Source organism: Mustela putorius, unplaced genomic scaffold (genome assembly GCF_011764305.1).
Source record: "Mustela putorius furo isolate JIRA1106 unplaced genomic scaffold, ASM1176430v1.1 tig00000228_pilon_pilon_pilon, whole genome shotgun sequence".
Classification (NCBI taxonomy): domain Eukaryota; kingdom Metazoa; phylum Chordata; class Mammalia; order Carnivora; family Mustelidae; genus Mustela; species Mustela putorius.
The window spans coordinates 26,181,255-26,205,289 of record NW_025421322.1 but is presented as its reverse complement, the minus strand read 5'-3'; the positions used below and the strand labels follow the sequence as shown (position 1 = coordinate 26,205,289).

Here is a 24,035-nt window from a genome sequence, read left to right as displayed (position 1 = left end):
CCTGCTGAGCAGAGAGCCCGATGCGGAGCTTGATCCCAGGACGCTGAGATCATGACCTGTGCCGAAGGCAGAAGTTTTAACCCACCGAGCCACCCAGGTGCCCCAGGGTCACTGAGCTTGAAGGTGTGTTTATACTTAATTTCTCTCAATACCACCAGATTGCCTTCTGAAAGGGCTGAATTCAATTGGTTAAGCATCCGACTCTTGATCTCAGCCCAGGTCTTGATCTCAGGGTGGTGAGTTCAAGCCTTGCATTGAACTCCATGGCTGGGCATGGAGCCTACTTAAAAAAGAATAATTTTTAAAAAGGGGGGGGGTGTCTGCCTTCGGCTTAGATCATAATCTCGGGATCCTGGGATCAAGGCCCAAGCCAGGCTCTCTGCTCAACAGGGAGTCTCCTGCTCCCTCTGCCCCTATCCCGGCTCATGTTATCTCTCTCTCTCTAGTAAGTAAAATCTTTAAAAATAATAAATAAAAATAAAAAAGAAGTAAAACTTTAAAAAGAACAGAAATCATCTAGACATTTATCACTAGAGAATGGCTGAATATATCATGGTGCATTCCCAGTATAAGTTGTTCTGCTGCCATTCAAAAAGCATTTGCACTCGAGAGATTTCTAAAACTCTAAAACTTGAAGTGGGAGAAGCAAGTTAAAGAACAGAGTGTGTGTGTGTGTGTGTACATATTATGGTCCCATTTAGATTTTTAAAATATATATTAAGGACAATATGTAGAGAAATTAGTTGAGAAAGGTCTGGAAGATCCACATGAAAACTTAATTAACTGTTAACTTCAGAGGAAGCGACAGAAATGTGAAGGAAAGGGCTGTGGGAAGGGGGCTTTCTCTAGGCAGTGAATATGCCATAGACGGGTGAAAGTCTTAGGAAGAATTGGAAGGGTCTTTTGAGATCTTTAAATTCATGAAAACATTGAACTCTTTCTCACCAAATCTATTCTTACGAGGAGTATTTCTTTGGAAACTTCATTTTACTTCCTTTTTTTTCCCTCACTGACTATATCTAGTTATAATCTGTTATTGTAAAAATAGGCACAGATACACTGAGAGCTGTAGAACCACTTCTGTAGGTTCATAGATTATTACCACCACCACCCGAGTCAAGAAGTATCATTTCCTAGCTCCTACCCCAGAATCCTCCTCACATGCCCTGAACTAATCTCGGTCTCTCCATTTAGAGTTTTATTGTCCAAAAGTAAATCTCAGGACACTGCATTTTAAGAAGATATGTTAGGGGCACCTGGGTGGCTTAGTCAGTTAAGCATCTGACTCTTACTTCAGCTCACTCAGGTCCTGATCATAGGTGGTGGGATTGAGCCCCGTGTCAGGCTCCACACTCAGCGGGGAGTCTGCTGCTTGAGGATTCACTCCCTCTGTCCCTCCCCTACTTGCACTCTCTAAAATAAATAATCTTATAAAAAATACACATACATATGTTGTATCTTTGCAGTCTTTTTGAATCATCAGGTTTCTCCTCCTTTCCTTTAACTGGTGAGGAGCCCACAGGCTTTGACCTGTTATTTTTCTAGTGTGGATTTTGCTGATTACTTAGTCATGTAGATCAGCATGTTTCTCTAGCTTTTGTATTTTGCTCAATTTTTATTGCAATTGTCATTCTTAAAGTTTAAATATAATCAAATCCAGATGGACCCATCCATTTGTCTTTATGACTTTTTAAAATAATGGTTCTTCCCTCTCTAGCTGTGTCTCTTCTCTCTGTCAAATACATAAGTAAAATCTTAAAAAAAAAAAAAGTAAAATAATGGTTCATTTTACGAATTTGAAGTACAAGAGACAAGACGCAGGGAATTCAAAGGATTGTGTTCAAACTATTTAATGTTTTATGGATTTGACAGGAGACTGTCTTTTAGGGAATAACAAATGCTTTCTCATTACAGAAAAAAGAACCAGTAAAATAGCTTATAGAGTTCGATAGCAGATTTGCAGTCCCACTCTATCTCCCTAATTACAAACGGCATTCCAAGAATGCTGAAAGAAAAGAGAATTATTAGCTCTGTCCAACTGCAGGCTTGAGTTTGCTCATGGGGATGGAGATGCCCTGAGGTAACATGGAGAAGAAAAGCAGGCACTGAATTCGAGGGTGGGTCCTTCATTCCACCCAGGGCGGGGGGGGGGGGGGGGGGGGGGGGGGGGGGGGGGGGGGGGGGGGGGGGGGGGGGGGGGGGGGGGGCTTTTTACTTTTAATGAAATGATTTAAAAAATGAGAGGCAATTTAAACTTTTCAGACCGCTATCTTTGGGATGTCCTGTCATAAAATTATCATGAATTTTACTGCAGTCAACTGAGTCTTAAAGAGTTACAAGGTCCATCATTCTGTCCAAGCTGCAGAAGATCAAAGGGACAGGAAAGGAGTCAAGTCGCAGTCATTGAGAAAATGGGTTGGAAAAGCTCCCTCACAGATTCTGGAAACTGTCTTTCCTTTGGATTTCTTCACGACTGAACTTTTCCTTACTGCCATGTCTTGCTTTTTGCTTTGCACGCAGGTGGATCCAAAACAGTTGCTGGAAGATGGAATAAGGAAGGAGCTGGTAAAACGCGTTGCTTTTGCTCTTCATAAGGGATTGATCTTCAACCCCCGAGCCAAGGTACCAGATGACCAAATGGATGTTCTTTCTCTCTGCCCAGCTTGCGGAATGGATGAGCACACTATTTCTAGTTATCATGAACAAGACCTTTCCTCCTAACAGATACCTAATACATGATGTTCAGTGCAATTGACCAATGTGCTTTTCGATCCCATATTATAATCTGTTGTGTGATACAAAAGTCCTTTCCAAAAACCAGTCCTTTCCTTCACCTGTTGATCCTCAATTTTAAGAATTGAACTGATGTCTGCAGTTCAGAGTTCCCTCTTAAAGTTAAAAAAATTTGTTAACCCTACAGCATTTAGGAACTATAATGCCTGTAATTTTTTATGTTCCTTGATCTGTTAAAGAATATGCTCATTTTTCTCAGAAGGAAAAAGAAATGGGCCTAAAATTTGTATCTAGGTTACTTTTCACTGTAGTAAATTCAATTTTAACTATTTTAAGTATTTTAAGGTTTTATGTATATATTCATCAAATGATGTGAGAGAAACTGTCAACTTTCATTTTTTATATTCTTTTATATGAGGCTTCCTTCCCAAATGAAAGAAACCTCTTCTTTGCTGAATGTCTGGCATCAGTTACCACTCATCCTGGTTGAGGCAGGAAATGAGCATTTCCAAAGCTGTCTTCCACTATCTTTGTGGTCACCCAGTAGGGGGTCTCATTTAAAGTCTAATGTAGATATTAGTGGTTGACTCCTGTGTAATAGATTTGTGTTTCCCCTTTTGCACAGTCAAGTGAATTGATGCCCAAGTTGAAAGAGTTGGGGGCTACCATGGATGGATTCCATCGCTCTTTTGAGTATATACAGGATTATGTCAACATTTATGGTCTGAAGATTTGGCAGGAAGAAGTTTCTCGTATTATAAATTATAACGTGGAACAAGAGTGTAATAACTTCTTAAGAACAAAGGTATCTAATTAAATTTTGAAAATTCTGGACTATGGTTGTTGCTCTGACATTTAAAATACATGCCCCAAGGGGCACCTGTGTGGTGCAGTCAGTTAAATGTCTAACTCTTGGTTTTGGCTCAGGTTGTCATCTCAGGGTCGTGAAATCATGCTCAGCATGGAGTCTGCTTCAGATTCCCTCTCCCTTTGTCCCTCCACTCTTGTTCTCTCGTGCACTCTAAAATAAATAAATAAATCTTAAAAAATAAAATACGTGCTCCAAGCCTCAGAAATGCCAAGAAGAAAGTTGAAATAGTTATTAAAATCAGTAAGCATTAGATAGTCACAAATACCTTCAGAGTATCTTCAGGGAAGTCTAATTTTAGCCAATAGTTGACAGGGTTAAGTTTTTAATTAGGAACTCATAAGATTCATTTGGAATTTTAATAGATTAAGTATCTTCCAGCCTTATGATATTTGGGAATTTTATTATTACATCGATACATGTTAACTTAAAGACAGAAAGCCAGAAATTCCTGTCTTCTCATTTCTCAGTCACTTCGCTTGTCACAGATATTTCTTTTTTTATAAATGTTACATGTGGCATTTCTGGGAGCTATTAATGCAGTTTAAAGTTTACTCTTCAAAACCAAGGAGCATTTATTGTCACTATTTATGCAACATTATATTTGTAAAACTACGTGGAAAAAAAATAAGTTACCTTATCAAAGATGTGCAGTTGACCTTGAACAGCACAGGTTTGAACATACGGGTCCATTTACACACAGATTTTTTCTGGTAGATATAGTGTGGTACTGTAAAATATATTTTCTCTTATGATTTTCTTAACATTTTTCTCTAGCTTAAGTTATTGTACGAATCAGTATATAATACATACACAAAATATGTGCTAATTATGTTACTGATAAGGCTTTGCTGGTAAACAGTAGGCTATTAATTAGTAGCTAAGTTTTTTGTTGTTTTGTTTTGGGGGCCTTTTTTGGTTTTTGTTGTTTTTTAGTAGTTAAGTTTTAAGGGAATCAGAAGTTGCATGTGGATTTTCAACTGTGTGGGGGTCAGTGCCCTGGCCCTCGTGTTGTTCAAGGGCTAATTGTACTAAATATTTATGGTTTGGTTTGGTTTCTAGATTCAGGATTGGCAGAGTATGTACCAGTCTACACATATTCCAATACCAAAGTTTACCCCTGTGGATGAGTCCGTAACATTTATTGGTCGACTCTGTAGAGAAATCCTGAGGATCACAGACCCCAAGTAGGTATATCTGAATTTCACTGGGCCTTGAACACAGTGGACAATAGAAGTCTCTGAACATTTTCCTTAGATCACACCCATGTTCTTACCACACTTGGATCCATTCTAATGTGCTTATTAGAGTCACATTTTTTGAGACTGGGTGTTCTCCACAGTGTGCCTGAGACCCCTGTCCAAGGAAATGGAGATTAAAATAAATCTAAGGTCTGTTCAGCCACCTTTTAGTTTTGTGCTCCTCTTGCTTTCCAACTAATGTTCTACTCACTTGGGCCTGTGGACTCCCTGATATATGAAAACTTTTGATTACAAAGTGCTCATCTGTTCATGTGTAACTGTGGCACAATGTCCCATTCCAGTCACTGAGTCTTGCACTTGCCAGATCCTGAGCTTTTTTTTTTTTTTTTTTTTTTTTAAAGATTTTATTTATTTATTTGACAGAGAGAAATTACAAGTACACTGAGAGGCAGGCAGAGAGAGAGAGAAGGAAGCAGGCTCCCTGCTGAGCAGAGAGCCCGATGCGGGACTCGATCCCAGGACCCTGAGATCATGACCTGAGCCGAAGGCAGCGGCTTAACCCACTGAGCCACCCAGGCGCCCCAGATCCTGAGCTTTGAAGATTACCCACACACCCATGCACTTGCACACACTTCTCAGCCTGTGGTACACATCCCTTCATTTACTCATTACAGCAGTCTCTGAGGTAGGCGTTGTTATTCTTCCCATGTTAAAGAGAAGTAACTGAGGCACAGGAAAGTCAAGTCTCTTATTCAAAGTCTGGGTCTAAGTGGTAGCCCCAGACACATACCAGCCCTCTGACTCAGGGGCCCAACTCTTAAATAGTGTGCCATCCAAGGGCAGGCCACATAGCTTTGCACACAGTAGATCACAGTGCACATACAGTCACATGGGTGAACATCTCAGAAAATGGAATTGCCATTAAGAATATTTTAGGGAGAGACTTGCACACTTCCCTCTTTATGTCTAATTTTCCACCTTTTTCTCAGTTGAGCTTCTGATGAGGCAGTCAGCACTAAGCCCAACTGAGGGAAGAGCAGGCTCCTGTTTTCTGACTGGTGTTTCGCCCTGTGCACATGCTCAGTGAGTGGTGTGGTTGGTGGGATTACCCAGGGAAAGAGGACTTGACTTCTCTCTCTGTCCAGGAGTGAGTGCATTGTTGGATTTGTGTAAGTTGAATGTCTTTATGACATGGCTCTTCTGTACTGCCTTCAAATTCCAGCTTACTGGGTCTCTCAAAAGTTTGGCAACTTGACACTCCATATGTAAACTTCTAAAAATTCAAGCACAAGTGAGTTTTGTCTATGACTCATGGACCAAAAGGAGTAAATGATCCAAAATGTTTTATAACTCCTGCTTTCTTGATACCCAAGGGTGGGTCACTGAAGCCCTTCCAGAAGATTCTCCATCTACTGCCATTTTAAGACTCATAGGACTAAGCATTGGGATTCCAATTTTCATGTCATATTACTGATTGATTCATCAACACTGGGAGCCTCTCAAGTGACACATTCAGAATGCCAGTACTGGGTAACAGGAGCAGGACACTTCAAAGTTTAAAAGTAGGATGCAGTTCTGGAAATAATCTTGTTCTTCCATTTCCTTCCAGATGTATGCCTCTCCTCCCATGCCTCATTTCAGCAAAGAGATGTCCTGGTTCTTAACTTGGGGGCATATCATCTGGAGTTTACTAGAATTTCAAAAGCTGGGTTTCCACTCCAGATCTACCCAGTCAAACCCCAGAAATGGCATCTGGGCATATATTTTTAACCCTCTCAACAATGATTTAAGGCCCCTGTGCCAGCTTTGAAGGAATTTTGCCTTGTAATTGGGCATTCGCCGTGAGATACACTGGGTGCCTAGATACAGAGGTTATTAAACAGCTCACATAACCATCGTTCCTCATATCTGATGCCTAAATCCTGTTGTGTCGCACATTTCCTCAGGATGAACTCATTCTGAGCTGCTTTTGGATTTTGAGTATTTGTTTTTCTTTTAGAATGACCTGTCACATTGACCAGCTGAACACTTGGTATGATATGAAAACTCACCAAGAAGTAACCAGCAGTCGCCTCTTCTCAGAAATCCAGACCACCTTGGGGACTTTTGGTCTGAACGGGTTAGACAGGCTTCTGTGCTTTATGATTGTCAAGGAGCTCCAGGTGAGCCTTTCAGCTTCAGGTGCTTCCTGCCACCCTGGGAGAGATGCGAGCTCACTTAGCTTTTCTTTCATGCTTTCCTCTACCAACACCAGACACACATGCATGCTTCTTTTTAGGTACATAAGAACTGAGATAAACTAGAATTTCTTTGGCCAGCACCGTATATTTATGTGTAGACTGGTCTGGGGGAGTTTCATGTGAGGAAGTGGAGACTCTCTTCAGAACCAGCAACTCTTCCAAGCAGGGGATGTTTCTAACAGGAACCGGAAGTTGCTGCCTCCCTGTCATCCTTTTTTTTTTTAAGATTTTTTTTATTTATTTAGTTGAGAGAGAGACAGTGAGAGAGAGCATGAGAAGCGAGAAGGTCAGAGGGAGAAGCAGACTCCCCCTGGAGCTGGGAGCCCGATGCGGGACTCGATCCCGGGACTCCGGGACCGTGACCTGAGCCAAAGGCAGTTGCCCAACCAACTGAGCCACCCAGGCGCCCCCCTGTCATCCTTTATAGCATTCTGTGACTTAGGCCAGGCTGTGTCCTGTACAGCACTTTAGTTAACTGAAGTATTATTCACCGTATTCATTATATTTATTTATGTTTATACTTCTATTCATTATTATTTAGTTCCTTGCATGTCTTCTTCTTTTAGAATTTCCTCAGTATGTTTCAGAAAATTATCTTGAAAGACAGAACTGTACAGGATACTTTGAAAACCCTCATGAATGCTGTGAGCCCCCTGAAAAGCATAGTAGGTAAGTGTTCTGAAAGGGGCCTGAGACAGAGGTAACGCTAGCTTTTCCATTTTTACTAAACAGAAAATTATATTTTAACTTTTCAGCAAATTCGAATAAAATTTATTTTTCCGCCATTGCCAAAACACAGAAGATTTGGACATCTTATCTTGAGGCTATCATGAAGGTATGTTGAGAGAGGGTGAAATCAATACCATATTTTTTTAATTATTATTTTTTTTAAACTCTGTTACTCAAAGAAAGCCACACTTGTCATCAAAGCAAACATACAACACTTCAGTGTATCATTATTTCTAAATTAGTTGTCCTTTATCATCTGGAACATTCTGGAACTGTTCCTGACTGTGGTTTTTCATTGATTGGCCTGTCATTCTTCTTTCACCAAAGAGAACCATTTTGTTTTGTTTTTAAATGACTTCGGGCAAGAAGTGCTTTCACACAAAGAAATGGAAATCTTCCTTCCTCAATGGTGCTCCATCCTGATGTAACAAGTTTATTTAATGAGCTGCTCTGTGAGTGTACAGCTCTGATCTCCAAGTAGGTGCTAGAACAGGACATTTATCTTTCTCCCCTCTTGGGTCTGCATTGATGTTAGAAAGCCAAGTTCTCTGGGATGTAAGTTATCGCTACACCATGAATAGAACACTGTTGTCTTTAGAAATGAGTAAGAAAGTGAAGTGAGATTAACTTGTTGGATGGAAATCTAAGTTACTTTAGAATTTGTTCATCTGCTTTCCTGTCTTCACGCCATAGTGTCCGCTCTGGGGATCCTCTGTGTCTTCTGTGTGTCTTCCTCTCATCACATGATGATCCAAGATATTCAGCACTGCTTTGTTGAACAGTCATTAAGTGTAAAGCATCATCCTTTGCTGTGAGACACAGACTTAAAGGAAACACTCACTGCCTCCGCAGAAAGTCTACTTAGTCTAGTAGGAAAGAGTAGGTTTCCTGATGGAAAACCAATTCACAGTTAAAAGCCTTACCTACCACAGGAAAAATTTAGGCTGCTGTGGGAATTTGGGGCAGTTCCAGTCTCTTGTTCCCAATTTTATTGGTTGTTCATTGAGATGGTACTGATGCTGTCTTAGCCAAATTCACAGTCTATTTCCCATAATTGCAATGAATTTCTTTTTTTTTTTTCTTTTTTAATTTGGGAACTTAGAGTGGGTAACACACAGAGCCTTTGACTCTGCTGGATATCCTCTTGTTATATATGTCTGACACTCCCTTAGCCACATGATTTCCAGATACTGAGAGCTTCTCAGGCTAAATTTCTAATTGCTGGGAAGCCCTCTATAGGAAGAGTGGAGAATGACATGAGGTTGGGCCGGCCTGAGTCTCAGGTCTATGGGAGACTGAGGGAGATTAACAGGGATGCTTCGAAGAGGTTTCCCAGTGGCTCTCACAGATTTCTGAGTTGTAATTGCTGGTAATTCAGTAATAACCAAGTATTTGTCTAAGTCAGTGATCTTTACATAAAGCCCTCAAGGACAGATTTGTCTGTTTGTCTTTGGCTAATGTGGAACAGTGATGGAAATACTCTGCACTGCCTGATGGTAGCCACTAGCCGCATGTAGTTATTGAGATGTGACTTGTGGGAGTGAGAAAGTGAATTTTAACTTTTATTCACTTTAATCAGTTTACATTTAAAGAGCCACATGCGACTGTGGCTGCTGCGCTGGGCAGTGTGATTCCAGAGAAATGGAGAAAGACCAACAGTCCAAAGATCTCTCTAGAAAGGCAAATAGGTAGAATGAGTACATCACCTCCCAGGCTGCTCAGCCTCCAGAATCTTATTAATGGCCTGGAGTAAGTGAGCACGAAAGAGAAAACGTTAGTCATGGAGACTGAATATGCTTTAAAGAAGAACAAGTTAGCTTAAACTGCCCATATCTCTGCTTCCTTTCAAGGGACTCCTGGACATAGAGTATCTAGAATTAAGCAAGAAGCACATGGGCCAGACAAAAGGTTGGAAGAACATTATCGACTGGCCTGAAGTAACCCACTATCTTCTTGGCCTTGCCCTATTCCAATTTTTGAATAATAGTATTTTTCTATTAATAAAAGATTTCTTAGAGCACTTTCTGGATTTTATTTCCTTCATGTAAATAGAATAATAATCTAGTAACAACAGTGGTCAAAAGTAACACATCTGAGGTCATTTAACACTTTTAACTGTTACAGGCTCCATTTATCTAAATAAGATCTTTTCTTTGCTCTTAGAGAAGGCCGTTCTGTTTTTTTCTTTTCTCTGCTCTCAGCCACTGTGTTGTTTCTCCCTCACTTGCTAGCATCATGAAACAGTCCTCCCTCTGCTTCCTCCTCTCCCTCTTGCTAATCTTTTGGGGACAGCTTTCCTAGATAGAAAAGAAATTTACAAGCACAAAAAATTTACTTTTGACTTTATGATGCCAACAAATTGAACTTGTTGGAACAATCTGAACTCTGCCCCAGACCTGACCCAAAGATAGTTTCCTATCACTGAACAGGGGTTATAGACATCTCCAGATATCATTTATGCTCATCACTACTTGGAAATGAAGTGCTTAATCTGCCATGCTGACATACAGCTGACTTCCATTATTATCCTACATGTTTTTATTCTGTACATTTATTTTATTTTAAAGATTTTATTTTTAAGTAATCTCTACACCCAATGTGGGGCTGAAATTTATAACCCCAAGATCAAGAATCACATGCTATACTGAGCCAGCCAAGCACCCCTATTTTGCACATTGAAAATAATTATTCTGAGGCCGTGTCGATAGGCTTCACCAGATTCCCAAAGAGGTCCAAGGTACCAGAACAAGTTTAAGAACCCTTGGATGAGGGGTTATCATTGTTAGAAGGGCCTTTTGGAAGATTTTATAGTTTATTTTATAACCCAGGTTATATGATCTGCAATTCTGGGTGATGTGGATAGGCGTATATGCACCAAATTTTAGAGTAACAGAGTGATACGGCATCTTTTGGGACTCAAGAAAGTTCAGCTTAGGACAAATGAAGGAAGTAGGGCTTCTCATTAGCAGCTACTAAGCTTGGAAAACTTATTTCAAAAGATCATAAATTGAGCTTCAGAACAGATACCTTTAACCTGTGAATAACTGACCATTAATGTCACTTTGTAAAATATTAGACTTCAGAGATACTTGAGGTTGGCATAAAGGAGTCTATCCAGATGATCCTTGTGCTCCGTCATGAATGACGCTGGTCTTAGCCATGGAGCCAGTCCAGGAAATTCTTAGATTTTCCTGTAGAACACTGTGATCCTTCCAGTAAAAAATTGTCATCTTCGCGTTTGCCTCCTCACTGTCACCTGGAAGCTCTGTGTGTTCTACCACTTCTTCCTCTTGCTCATTCCCAGGTGGGGCAGATGCAGATTCTGAGACAACAGATTGCCAATGAACTCAATTATTCTTGTCGGTTTGACTCCAAACATCTGGCAGCTGCTCTGGAGAATCTCAATAAGTAAGTGCCTGCATTCAAAACAGCCATCCAGGGGCCTGGATTGTTCATTATCGATTAGCACCCCAATTTCTTCAGTACTTACCCTTTTACTCTCTTCGGGTAAGAAGGCTGTCTGAATTCAGAGCCTGCTCTCCCAGGGATAATCAAATCTGTCTTTATAAGCCTCTTTCCTCAATCTTGTCCCTTGGTCTTGCTCTATTATTGATGAATTCATTTATTTAGTCAACACCTAGTTATCACTTAATACACATCAGACATTGTGCTAAAAGACTTGTACAGATTAAGAAAGCAATTATTACCAAAATCCACACCTGGATTTCTGTAGGACTGAGTCACTGATCATCTGGAGGGCTGTCTGAAGCGTGCTAATTACCAGGATTGGCTATGGGCACACGTCCCGAAGTACAGTCATATCCTCCACCTCCCCAGCAATGGGCTCTCATTCCCAATCTCTATTTAAAATAAGTAATCTCTTCTTGCCAGTCAATAAGTCAGTGCTTTTGACAAAGCAGGTATTGAAAACAGTTCCATCAATTCATAAAAATTGGAACAGCAAAAGCATTCGATTTGGGTTAACTACAAAAGATAAAGTAATTCTAGATCACCTTTTCCACTGAACAACCAATCACGAGTATGGAAATTAAGAATTAGGAGGATCAAGCCCTCATTTTACAAATGAAACCAAGGCCTGGAAAGATCACATCATAGCCTGTGTTAACTGTTGGATGAATTGTGTTCATCTCTAATGTTTATTCCTGTTCTGTGTTGTTTTGTTTTTCTTCACATAGGGCTCTCCTGGCAGATATTGAAGCCCATTATCAGGACCCTTCACTCCCTTACCCCAAAGAAGACAACACGCTCTTATACGAGATCACAGCCTACCTGGAGGCAGCTGGCATCCACAACCCATTGAATAAGGTCAATGACTCAAGTATGGAATGGAGTGGCGGGAGATGGATGGCCCCCAAGGAGATCTGGCCCAGAGAGCAGATCACTTGCTAAAATACTGGGAGAGCCTGGGTTCTAATCCCAGAACCTCCAATCTCTTAAGCCCCCTCCCTTCCTGAGTTCGTTTCCCACGAGTGATAGGATAAACATGCTTTTCCTCCCTGATGCAGGCCATGGGAATCAGGTGATACCATGTTTGCCATGGTTCCTTAAAAAGCTAGATACTCTTATCTATAGGAGATTAGTTTGGGGTTTGTCTGGGGTTTCTTACTTGAACTGCTGCTAAGTGATGGCATTGATTCTTGGGGCCCAAAGATGCTTCCCTCATGGCTGACAATAATCACAACCATAATCGGGGGCCACAGACTGCCTTCTGCAAGTCTGACTTCCAAAAACCTCTGTGAACTGAAAGGTTTTCACCAAGTTTGTGCCAGATCTTACATGGTGGCAAAACTTGTCCCAAACTGACATAAGGCTGTTTGTACTTATACGAATATTCATGTTTTGATGCAAAAATACTGATGACTTTAATGATAGAGTGTTACCCTGGACCCTATATGACCTTTCTAAAACCTGTAAAATAGGAAATCTGTATGATCCCCTGGGTTTTGGACAAAAGCTTGTGAACCTAATCAGCAGCTAACAATTTATGAGTGCTCACCTTGTGCGAAGCCCTGTTAGTCCCGACTGTGGGTGGTGTCCCGTCATCTCAGCAGCCCCATGAAATGGGCCATCGTCGTGTGAGGAACTCGAGGATCAGAGCCTGATGACTTCCCCAGGGCTCCACATGGGCGAGCACTGGAGGCAGGCTGTCCGACCAGAGCCAAGCCTCCCAGGGAGCTGAGGGAGGGAGTGAGGGAGGTGGCTGGGTATGCCCAGACCATACTGTGTGCACCGAGCAAGCGAGGAGACTGCTCCGTGACATGTCCTCACTCATCACCCTTTTCCCTCTCCCTTTGGGAATGACATGAAGAGGATCTGAGGGGAAAGTAACTGCTCATCTCCAGACAAAATTGTTTCTTTCCCAGAAGGGCTCATGTTTGCAGGGATCAGTGGTGTTACATCAGACTCTGCAGGCAGCAGATCAGGGGAACCATCCCTGTTTTCGGTAGCTTGAAGAGCAAAATGGAAGCTTTCTGTTTGAACATGGGTTCTGCAGTATTGTGCCTTGAGAAGAAGCCATCAATTTTTCTTACCTTTCTCTTTCCAGATATACATCACAACAAAGCGCTTACCCTACTTTCCAGTTGTCAACTTCCTATTTTTGATCGCACAGTTGCCAAAACTTCAGTACAACAAAAACCTAGGTACTGTATGGCATTCCTTACAAGAAGTCACCGTAACACAATAATGGATTAATACCTCACAAACCAGCTCTTTGTATGGAGAATGCCGTGTCACCGATGAGATCTTTCCTTAGTCAGAGGCATGCTGATAAAATGCACGACTTTGAGCCTGTGAAATGTCCCTTCGTGAGGTGTAGACAGTGGATTTACCATTAACCAAATGTAGTCCACCCTTAACTTCCAAAGATTAATTAACCAACTTGTAAAAGGTGTGGGATCTTTGCTTCTCTCATTAATGTTTAGGCAGCTGATGGTGGTGTGAGAGAAACTTCCTTTGGTTACCGTCCCATTCTCAGGGGTGCCGTGTGCCTCCCGCATAGCAGGAGCTGTGGTATGAAAAGTAACAGTACAGTGAAGGCAAGATTGACACAGGCATACCCCCAGTACTTTAACGAGGTCTATACCTGTGATGACGTGTGAAACTCTTTGGTACAAACTACAGAAGTCTTTCAGTTTGTTTGTCCTGTGCAGTCACAGAGCCTCAAATATTTTTTTGCCATTGATCACTTTATTTTGACTATTTTTATAAACACTTTTCTAAGAGTTTCCCAGATCCGTCTTCTGCCTCCGAACTTTGTATCACAGTTGAGCTTTGTCAAATCCACTATCAAGTTTAATTTACTTTAAAAGTATCATAGCGCTTTCCTGTAAATGTGCTACTTCTTAACCAGCAATTTCAAAATGAATTTCTTCCTTGAGCTATTTCCCCTTCCTATTCCATAAACTTTTTAAGGATAAAGATGTGGAATGGCTATAAGGTTTTTATTTTCTCATTCAGAAATACTCCTTGATTCCAGACACAGCTCCCATAAGGACATGCCCCCGCCACAGAATGCAGAGCACAGTGGCCCCCGGTAATACTGCTGGTGGGACTGAGGGACGAACGTGGGTCCGGATTCCAGCTCCACCAGCACTCACCTGTGTGACTTTGGCCAAGTTACTCAACCTCTCAGGCCAACTGGATTTTTAAAAATACCTAATATATTACATGGCACCAGAAGAAGCGCTGCCCTGATGCTAAGTCCTTTTCTGTATATTGGTCAAAATCAACCTAAAGAACCACCCCAGGGTGGACTTAGGAGTTTATCTCAAGAGTCGTGTTGTCCCGCTGTTGTCTCTGTGTTAGAACTAAACAAGAATACGTGACCCTTTATAATGATGGACTGTCAGTGCATGAAGATAATCTTGTCTTCATCAAAGACTATTTGTTCACTGGTCTCATTCTTAGCTGCTCATAGGAAGCATTTCACTATTCCATTGAATTCCAAATCTTTAAACAAAACAAATAAACCCCTTCATGTTTTAGAGATGTTCCTATATCTGACAACAGTTCTTTTCATGAATTAGATTGTGTTAATCTGAGAGGCAAAATAATGAAAAGTAGGAATAGGAAGAAACGTCAGGGTGTTTGGAGACCCAGAAAACACATATGTAACCTCGCTGTGTGTCGCTCTCAAGACTGATCTAAGAAATGCCTGCCTGCCTTGGGCTGTCTTCAAGGCACAACCTCCGTGGGCCACATTCAGAGAGGAAGGAAGCTTTTGTAAGCATCGCTGCTGCTGTCCACCTGGAAAGGGTTATTTCTCCATGTTCTGATTACCATCATTGTCTGGTACACTGGGCATTGAGTAAATTCAGAGTTGCCAAGACCCAGGTTAGGGAAATCAGGATAACTTGTTTGGGCATCTCTGGTTTAAGTAAGGGATGGCCCAGTCGTCACAAGAATCCAGATGCAGGATCTGAAAGCCTGTCTGGCCTAACGCCTTCTCCGAAGTATTATACATTTTACATCCCAGAAGCATTTGGCAATGTTAGTCTTCAATTTTAACCGTTCTAATGGTGGTATGTGGTATCTCATAGTTTTCATTTACCTTCCCCTAATGATTCATGGTACTGAGCAATTTTTCATGTGCTTTTTGGGCATTCTTTCTATCTTTAAGTGTCTGTTCAAGTCTTTTTCCTGTTTTTAAATTAGGTTAATAGCTTTTTTTTTTTTTAAATCACTGAGTTGTAAGAGTTATTTATATGTCAGGGATACAAATTCTTTATTAGGTACTAAGTTTTTCTCACAGACTCTGGTTTACCTGTTCATTTTCTTGCTGGTGACTTTAATGAGCAGAAATATTCAATACTAATAGTATCTGATTTATCCAGTTTTCCTTTATAATTGTCCTTTCTGTATCCTAAGAAATCTTTGACTAACCCTAAGGTCACGAAGATAGTCTTCTATGTTTTGTTTTGTTTTGTTTCCTAGAAGCTTTGTGGTCTTAGTTCTTACACTGAGGTCTATGGTCCATTTAAAATTACTTTCTATGTACACTGTAAGGATATCCAGTTTCAGCACCATTTATTGAAAAGATTCCTCATTCTCCATTAAATCGTTGGTGTATCTCTGGAAATTCAATTGTTCATATAAGGGTGGGATTATTTCTGGATTTTCTCTTCTGTTCCATTGATCTCTTTATCCTATGCTAAGACTGCCTTGATTACTATAACTTTATAATAAGTCTTGAAATCAGGTGATGTAAGTTTTCTAACTTTGTTCTTTTTCAGTATTGTGTTTCCCCTCTAAGAGTCTAAGCTCTAGCTCCTGGACCCTTGTAGCCATCTGGGCAGAAGGCCAAGGTCTCCAGATTGGGGAAGAAATTCTTAGTGCAAAAACCAGTTTTGGTGCTCACTCACTCCCACATTTCCTTCTTTCTAGTGTCTAGGCTCCTGCAGATCTTTTATTGTATAACGTTCAACATAGTGTTTAAAGATACTTCTTAGTTATGTTATCCAAGATTTAAACTGCTTTCATTTAAGAGAGTGGTTCAGTACATCTAACACAACTATGCTGCCACTAACAGAAGATGCTTATAGGTAACATTCACCTTCTCATTTACCTTCATTTATAACTTTCAACTTTCCTACAATGGCACGTATTACCCAAAAGAGACAGTGATGGTGATTATAAAAATCAGTCACCATCACCATTGTTACTATGTTGCATCAGACCACCAGAAGCCCCTACCGACCCCAGGCCCAATTCAAATGAGTCCAGAGTTGTCATTCCCTCCAGATCTGCTGGCAGTGGTGCGGTCCCCAAACACTTTGATGATCACAGACATAGCCACTGAATGAACATCACCAAGGCAAGCACTCTGTTTAATGGTCTAATTCCTCCTTTGTCGCTCCTTGCAGGAATGGTCTGCCGGAAGCCTGCCGACCCCGTGGACTGGCCGCCCCTTGTCCTGGGACTGCTCACCCTGCTAAAGCAGTTTCACTCCCGGTACACTGAACAGTTCCTGGCGCTGATCGGCCAGTTTATCCGCTCCACAGTGGAGCAGTGCACAAGGTACCGAAGGAATTAATGTTACAGAGGGGGCCGGGGACCTTGCATTCCAGATTCCTCTCATTACCTCCCTAGTGCAGATGGGAATTCACTGCTTACCCTGCTGTGCAAAGCAAGTCAGGGCACACCTTGTTGGCAGGAACCAAAGGTGCACCCATCCTTTGTCACCCTGCTGGGGAAGCCCCCTCATTGCACTCCACAGTGATTTGGCAAGAATGAGCAAGTCATGACCAGGATTAGCGACCCCCATGGGGAAGACAGTGCGGGCCTGTTCCTTTGCTGTCCTGGGCACTGTGCTCAGAGCTCAGGGAGCCCAAGCTGTCCAGCTGGGGCACTGGCGTGGGATGGTCTCATACCCTTCAGTGGGAGTCAGGGAGCACATCCATGTCAGAGCCTGGGCACAGGCAGTGTAGGAGGGAACAGAAATCACACGTAAGTTCCTGTCGGATACAAGGTTCATAAACCTTTTTTCTCTCAGCCTACCCCGCCAAAATGTGGCTTTTCTGAGATAGAAAAAAAAAAAGTTATTTGCATGAGACGCTGGGTCCTGAGCCTCCTCAGTTACCCTAAAGGCAGGCAGGCACCTAAATAAATTCCTCGGGCATGTTGCACATCCAGAGTCAGGAAGACTACCGCTTGGTCACTTTGGTCAGTTTAACTTAAAAACTAATGGGACCTTACAAAGAAGTCCTCATCAGACATGATTTCAGAGGCCATTTAGTTAACCTTCCACCCAGGGCGTGAATCAGTGCCCAGACATCCCTGGCAGGAGTCCTCCATCCCTGGCTGGGATCCGGCCACTAGTGAGGCACCATCGCTTCTCAAGGCAACGCTGGATGCATGTGGCTGTGGGCCTGGCCCCAGAAACTCACTGATTGTGATGTGTGGAGAATTTCATCCTGTCTCTGAATTGTCACTCGCTGTGCCTTCCTCTACACTCTGAAATTAGAATAAATGCAGTCTCCTTCCCTTGCTTCACCCCACATTGTGGACATCAGGCTGCTGCCTTAGGTCTCCTTTTCCTTTAGATAAGCTGCTTCTACCCGTTCCTATTCCTATTTACCACGCTGTGACCGCTCACCGTGTCTGTGACCTCTTCTGGGGATTCCAGTTGGCTATCGACCCTCTTCTCTACATTTTCTGTGGCTTCCAAGCTTGTACTGAGATTCCAAAAACAGTCAACCTCTTGAGAGGACTGCCCATCCCCAGTGGAGTGCAGGGCAGCTAAAATTGTAGTACCAGGTTCTTGACATCTGTTGGATACATCTGGCTCATAGTGACCTTGCATTCTTTTTAAATCCTGACATCTTTTCTCCAAGAGCCTCAGTCAGTAGAGTTCTTCCCCATCTTAGTTAATAGACTGAACAACAAACACACGCTGGATGTTTTTCTAGGATAGATGGTGAGACTTGCTTCAAACAGCACACTTTTTAATAACTGAAACACAGAAGGTAGTTCGGAAGGGTAGGGAAGTCTGAGATGAGATTGTCGTGATGACAAAATGAGGTCGGTTGCAAAGGAATACGGGAGGCACCTAGAAACCTAATGCTGGGTCTGGTCTCCAGACCATGGAGAGGGAGCCAAGGACCAAGTTCAAGTCCGTAAAGGGGAATTGGGAAGAAACCTCCACACCTGCCACCCCAGCTCATAGCTCCCCATCTGTCAAGGATTGGGAAGTCCTTCAGACTGGTTGTTCCTCACTGATGACTGTTACAAAGTGTGGCTGTGGCGCAGCATGTTTCTGGAGACCCTGAGAGACGTTCTCAGGAGGCAGGTGTTGCTGCGGCTCTGGGTTTCTGATCTGGCTAAGGGAAGTGAGATAAGGAACCTGGAATGCACGGAGGCCCTTTCCCTTCCCTCACCGTGAGCAGAGCAAGTATAGACACAGCCCTGGCCACACACTGAAAGGTACAGAGCTGTGGCAACTTTTCCAGGTGTAATCACTCTTCAGCCTTCTTTTCAAGAGCAAAAAATCATCAGGGAAATACATAGGTAATCCAGTTTCATGAAATCCTATGTTAATCAGAAGATGCCAGTCTGTACCTAAATTGGAAATAATTTTAAGACCTAAAGTTCCTTTCGATGTGCAGAAAGAATGTGAGCTCCACAAGACTGTCACAGCCTTTGCTGCATTCCCTGCCCCAGAACAGTGCTTGGCAACACAGTGGTTCTATCAATGAACAAGGAGGATCCCACAGAGAAAGTTACTAGATGCTGTATGTGTTTGACACCTTCCAATACAGAGTAGCTGCCGCTACAGTCACAGATGCTGGAAACAGATAAAGACAGGACCCAGGCCCTCAAGGAAGCCCCCACACAAACAACTGAAAATGTTAGAGGAGTCTTGGGGGCAGATACTAAGTATGATGAAAGCCTAAGTGCCCAGAGGAGTCAGGGAGGAGGGAGGACTTCCAAAGAGGGCAGAACCCAGGCTGGAACTGGAAGAGGGCCTAGAAGTTTACTTTCAAGTACACGGACAGAGAAAACTGGAGCAGCAGAGACCAGTGGGGTGGGAATGTGTGGCCTGTTCAGGGACCTTCGGCCGATGAAGATGAATCGTGGAGGGCTGAGGGGGTGAGGGGGAGGAGGCTGGCCAGCCCCCGGGCGTCATGTTTGGAGGCCCATGGGAACCAGTCGGCACAGACCTTATCCTCTAGGTCGTGTTCTGGAGATCAAGAGGGGGTTCAGAGACTGGCTTCCCCTTTGACTTGACTAGTCTGTCGTTGGAATTTAGAGGCTACAGTAACAAGGTTTAAGTCCTCGTCTGCCAGTTTGGGAGCTCGCGTTCGTGCTTCTGGTATGTTCTGTTGAAAGGCCCAACAGAGCCTTGATGTTTATTAAAACCCCAGTCGGACAGGCCTGGCTCTTCTCTTAATTACTAACTTCTGTTTGCCCCTGGCGCTCAGGCACTGTAACTGCCCAGGTTTTACACATGAGAACCCTCCTCTCATTAGCAAGGGCGGAAGTGTTGAGAAAGCGCGTGAAGGAGCGAGCGGACTTACCCTGCCCTGTGCGAGGCCGTGAACTGATCCAGAGTGTTCTCCGTTGCAGCCAGAAGATCCCTGAAATGCCTGCGGACGTCGTGGGCGCCCTGCTGTTCCTGGAGGATTACGTCCGGTACACAAAGCTGCCGAGGAGGGTAAGCACCACAACAAGACATTAAAGCCCTTGCTGTGGAAAGGTGGCGTTAGGGTGACCCCAGACTCAGCGGAGGGCGCCCCACTAGCCCGTGTTGGGCTGCCCAGCGCTCCTGCTCTGACCCAAGGCTGTGAGGGCGCTTCCTTCACCACGCAGCGCGCGACGCCAGCGCGCCTCGCACAGCACCTCCCCACTCCTCTAGCCCTAGCCCGTGTCTTGTCAGCAGCGCACCCAGTTCCAGTCGGGCTTCCGGTTCCGGTTCTGGTTCCGGTTGTGAGGGCGCTTCCTTCGCCTGCGCAGCACGCGACGCCAGCGCGCCTCGCACAGCACTTCCCCATTCCTCCACGCCTGTGTCGTGTCTTGTCAGCAGCGCACCCAGTTCCAGTCGGGCTTCCGGTTCCGGTTCTGGTTCCGGTTCCGGAGCCGCTCTTGTGGGCAGTCCCAAAGGCAAGTCCTGAAGAGGCCGGGGCAGGGAAAGTTTTGTGGTTGGTTGGTTCCTGTCCCCGAACACCTGGGTCCCACAGCAAATTTGGTTACGATCACACCGCAACTAAAATATTTGGCCAGAGTGTCCAAAAATGGCTTTGTTTTACCCTCTAAGATATTCTTTCCTTTTCCTGTCTCACTAGTAATTCCACTCTGATAAGTTTCCGCTCGAAGGGCAGAGCTTGATACTAAAAATAAGACTTTGGATAGATTCTGAAAAGCCATTCTGATTTTTAAAAGTTAGTGGGTTAGGGATCAAAGACACCCCCCCCTTTTTTTTTAAATAACAAAAGCGAAAGACTACTTTTTAAAAATTAACTAGCAACAGCATACTTAGTAGTGAAGCTAACACCATTCCCATTAAAGTCCGCGCTGTAAGAGTAATATGGCCATACTGACTCTGGCTGCTACTTTTGTCGTTCAGGCTCAAGGCAGTAAAATAAGAAGTGAGCATTTTTTTTTTTTTAATATTTATTTATTTATGAGAGAGAGAGATAGAGAGAGCGCGCGCATGGGCAAACAGAGTGGTAGGCAGAGGCAGAGGGAGAAGCAGACTCCTTGCCGAGCAAGCAGCCGGATGTGGGACTCGATCCCACGACGCTGGGATCATGACCTGAGCCGAAGGCAGCTGCTTAACCAAAGGAGCCACCCAGGGGTCCCAAGAAGTGAGCATTTTAAAATGCATAAAGAAAGAAAGAAATTTGTATTATTTATTGAGGATGTAATTGTCTTCCTGGAATCCCCACTAGAATCATGCAGAAAACTATTAAAATAATAAGCTTACAAAACTGATTAGATAATGTACAAGGTAGATACACTAATAACCAATTCAAAAATGGGATGTGAAAAATATTCCACTTGCAGAATTAACAAATAGGCAGGAGTTATAACCTCTATAAGAAGGGCAGTTTAGAAAAAAATAACAGTTTAGAAAAAACTAAAAATTCAAAGTCCATCTCTGAATGAGGAAACTCAAAGAGTAGTTCTTATTAGATTCTAGGTTTATTGTGGCTCCAACCAAAATCTCAGATAATTTTTTTACCTTGGGGGGGGTGGGAAAATTTTTTTAAAATTTTCTAGACCTCAGGCCAAAAGTAGAATTTTTTAAAAAGACAATATTAGAACATACCAAGTATGTAAAAATACTGTAGAACTACAAAAATCAATAGTGTGGTACTGGTATGAAACCCAATAGATGGATTGGTAGATCAGAATATGTAGTCTATAAACAAATCCAAGTGTATACAGTTGTACCTGAGGAAAAGTAGCCTCTCTAATAAGGGGAAAAAGGGAATATTTTAGTCAACATTGCTGGCACAGTTCATTATTTGGTTAAAAATTAGCCACTTAGTCTATTCCCATCTTTCATGTATCAAACTAAATTATAGATCATTTGGAAAATGGAACCAATAAATTCAGAAATTTTATACAAATATGTAAGAGTTCTCAGAAATTTCTAGATAAACAACAAAGGAGGAAACCATAAAGAAAATTTAGAGATCTGATCTTTTATGAATGCTGAATGTAATGACACAATTCTGTTAAATGGCTCTTAATTTAAAAAAAAAAAAAATGGGGGAAAGTATTAACAAACGGCTGGTTTTCTTGATGTTCTTTTAGATGAATAAGAAAGAGATAACCAATCCAATAGAAAACAAAAACAGAAATGGGCAAGGGATAGTAACAGGCAGTTTTCAGGAAAGGAAATACAAATAGTATTTGTAAAAATGTTTGACCTTAATTCAAAAGTCACAAATCAAAATAACAGTAAAATTACTGTTTCCACCAACCCAGTTTTTTACTCCAGTTGATAAAAAGTTAAATGCTGGACTCCCACTGCATGGAAGGCTTTGGAGAAATAGGACTTCTCAGTACTGTCAATGGCGGTGTAAATTGTTTATCCTATAGGAGGGCAGTATGGATTTAAAAAAAAAAAAAAAAAAAAAAAAACTTGTCATATACTCACCTGGTCCCAGCAATTCAACTGCCTGGAATTTATCTGCTGGATATATGTGCAAAAGTTCACAAAGATGTGTGTGTAAGGATGTTCATTAAGATTTAGCAGAGGTAAAGGACACAAGATTATGTGATCCTAATTTTTTTTTGATCCTAATTTTGAATGTGTTTGTGCGCATACACACACATGAATTTGTAAATTAGAGGGATTCATTATAGAACAATTGCCAGGTTTAGTTTTGTCTAAGGGGTTAAGATGAGATGATTTTTTACATTCATCTATTTGCTAAATTTCCTCTAAGTAGCAGGTTATACCTTTATAATCAGAAAAAACAAACACTGCTTTTAAAAAATACCCATTTCTAGGAGTTGGAGGTCACCTGGCTCTACATTCTACCCATTCACCCTCCTCCACTCCTCTCAGTGGTTCCCCTAAGAAGAGTTAAGGAATGCGTGCTTTTCAGACCTTTCCTCCTCTTCCCTCTCTGGCCTGTCACTTGTGATATGCTGTCCTTCTCCGGATGGGTCATCAGTGAATTGTAAGGTGACCCAAGATGACCCCTTCGTATTTCCCAGAGGCCTGTGCATTCCTAGCAGATCCAAGTGCCTCTGAGAACCAAGGAGGAGGCAGGGAGCGTTGTACAGCATTCCCTCAGATAGCAGTGCCAAGAAGTTAGACCCCGAGGTGAGGAACAGTGGAAACAGAAGCCAGCAATTTCAAGGAGCGGTCCACCTCTGTGAATCCAGCGCTCCCCTGATTCCCCTTGCTCCAAAGCATGTTTTCATTTGACTTTCATGTGGAAAATTGTGAACTTCTGAGTTATAACACTATGAGTAATTTAACGTTTCTGTTTCATGGTTTTAGGTTGCTGAAGCTCACGTGCCTAATTTCATTTTTGATGAATTCAGAACAGTACTGTAAACTTTTTTGGCATCTGCTTCTTCAGTGAAACGGTTGTCCTTAAATCTTCCCATTACTAAAAGGAATTTAGAAGCGAAGAAACTCAGCTGCTCATAGAACTGCCTTTTCCCCCTTAATTGTGGGAAACATCAGATATTCCAAGTAAGATGTATCTCATGGCGCTAGTTAATATAAATATTGTTCAAATCATGGTATTATATGCAATTTGTATCATGGAGAAGCAGAACACGGTTTTGTACTGCCTCTTATAAATGGTGAATGTCATTGTTACATATAAATCCATTTAGTTTTATGTTCTAAAGAACTATTTGTTCAACTCTGGATTTTCAGTAAAATAGTATTACCAGTACCCAAAGTTCTTATTCTGCCTGTGATTACAAAGTTGTATATTCATCCTGTTAAAAAAAAAAAAAATCTTTCAGAAGGTAAGAGGTATGTGGGATACACCCTTGGATACACCCACAACAGGCCGGCAGGCGTGTGGTGAGAGCTGGACCAGTAGCAAACACAGAGACCATGCAATCAGTGGACCACATACCATGGAAATTTCTTGGTGTCTGAGGCTCACTGTCCTCTTCCGATCAGAGACCCTGGGGGGTTCTCAGTATTCCTTCTGTAGGTCTCCCCAGCTTCACCTGCTTCTTCCATCCTCCCTTCCTCAGCAACCTAAGCCCCAGTCCAGTGGTCCAGCCTACTGGAGGCTGAGCACAGCATTTTATAAGCGA

At 42.4% G+C, this 24,035-nt stretch overlaps 1 protein-coding gene across 3 annotated transcripts in view; it reads left to right on the top strand.

Annotated features, from left to right (window-relative positions):
• WASHC5 (WASH complex subunit 5) overlaps positions 1 to 23,659 on the top strand; it is a 58,431-nt gene extending 34,772 nt beyond the window's left edge. For 2 of the 3 annotated variants that reach the window (XM_045078118.1, XM_004743548.3), the window contains exons 18-29: positions 2,521 to 2,622; positions 3,359 to 3,538; positions 4,664 to 4,788; positions 6,803 to 6,965; positions 7,610 to 7,712; positions 7,799 to 7,878; positions 11,077 to 11,180; positions 11,969 to 12,098; positions 13,339 to 13,435; positions 16,658 to 16,811; positions 19,860 to 19,947; positions 23,254 to 23,659. In XM_045078118.1, coding sequence (XP_044934053.1) covers positions 2,521 to 2,622; positions 3,359 to 3,538; positions 4,664 to 4,788; positions 6,803 to 6,965; positions 7,610 to 7,712; positions 7,799 to 7,878; positions 11,077 to 11,180; positions 11,969 to 12,098; positions 13,339 to 13,435; positions 16,658 to 16,811; positions 19,860 to 19,947; positions 23,254 to 23,310 — 1,383 coding nt within the window. In that variant the 3' untranslated portion in view covers positions 23,311 to 23,659. Of the gene's footprint in view, positions 1 to 2,520; positions 2,623 to 3,358; positions 3,539 to 4,663; positions 4,789 to 6,802; positions 6,966 to 7,609; positions 7,713 to 7,798; positions 7,879 to 9,622; positions 11,181 to 11,968; positions 12,099 to 13,338; positions 13,436 to 16,657; positions 16,812 to 19,859; positions 19,948 to 23,253 lie in introns of those variants that run through there. The other variant, XM_045078119.1, reaches the window with a different exon arrangement.
• The last annotated feature ends 376 nt before the right edge of the window (positions 23,660 to 24,035 follow it).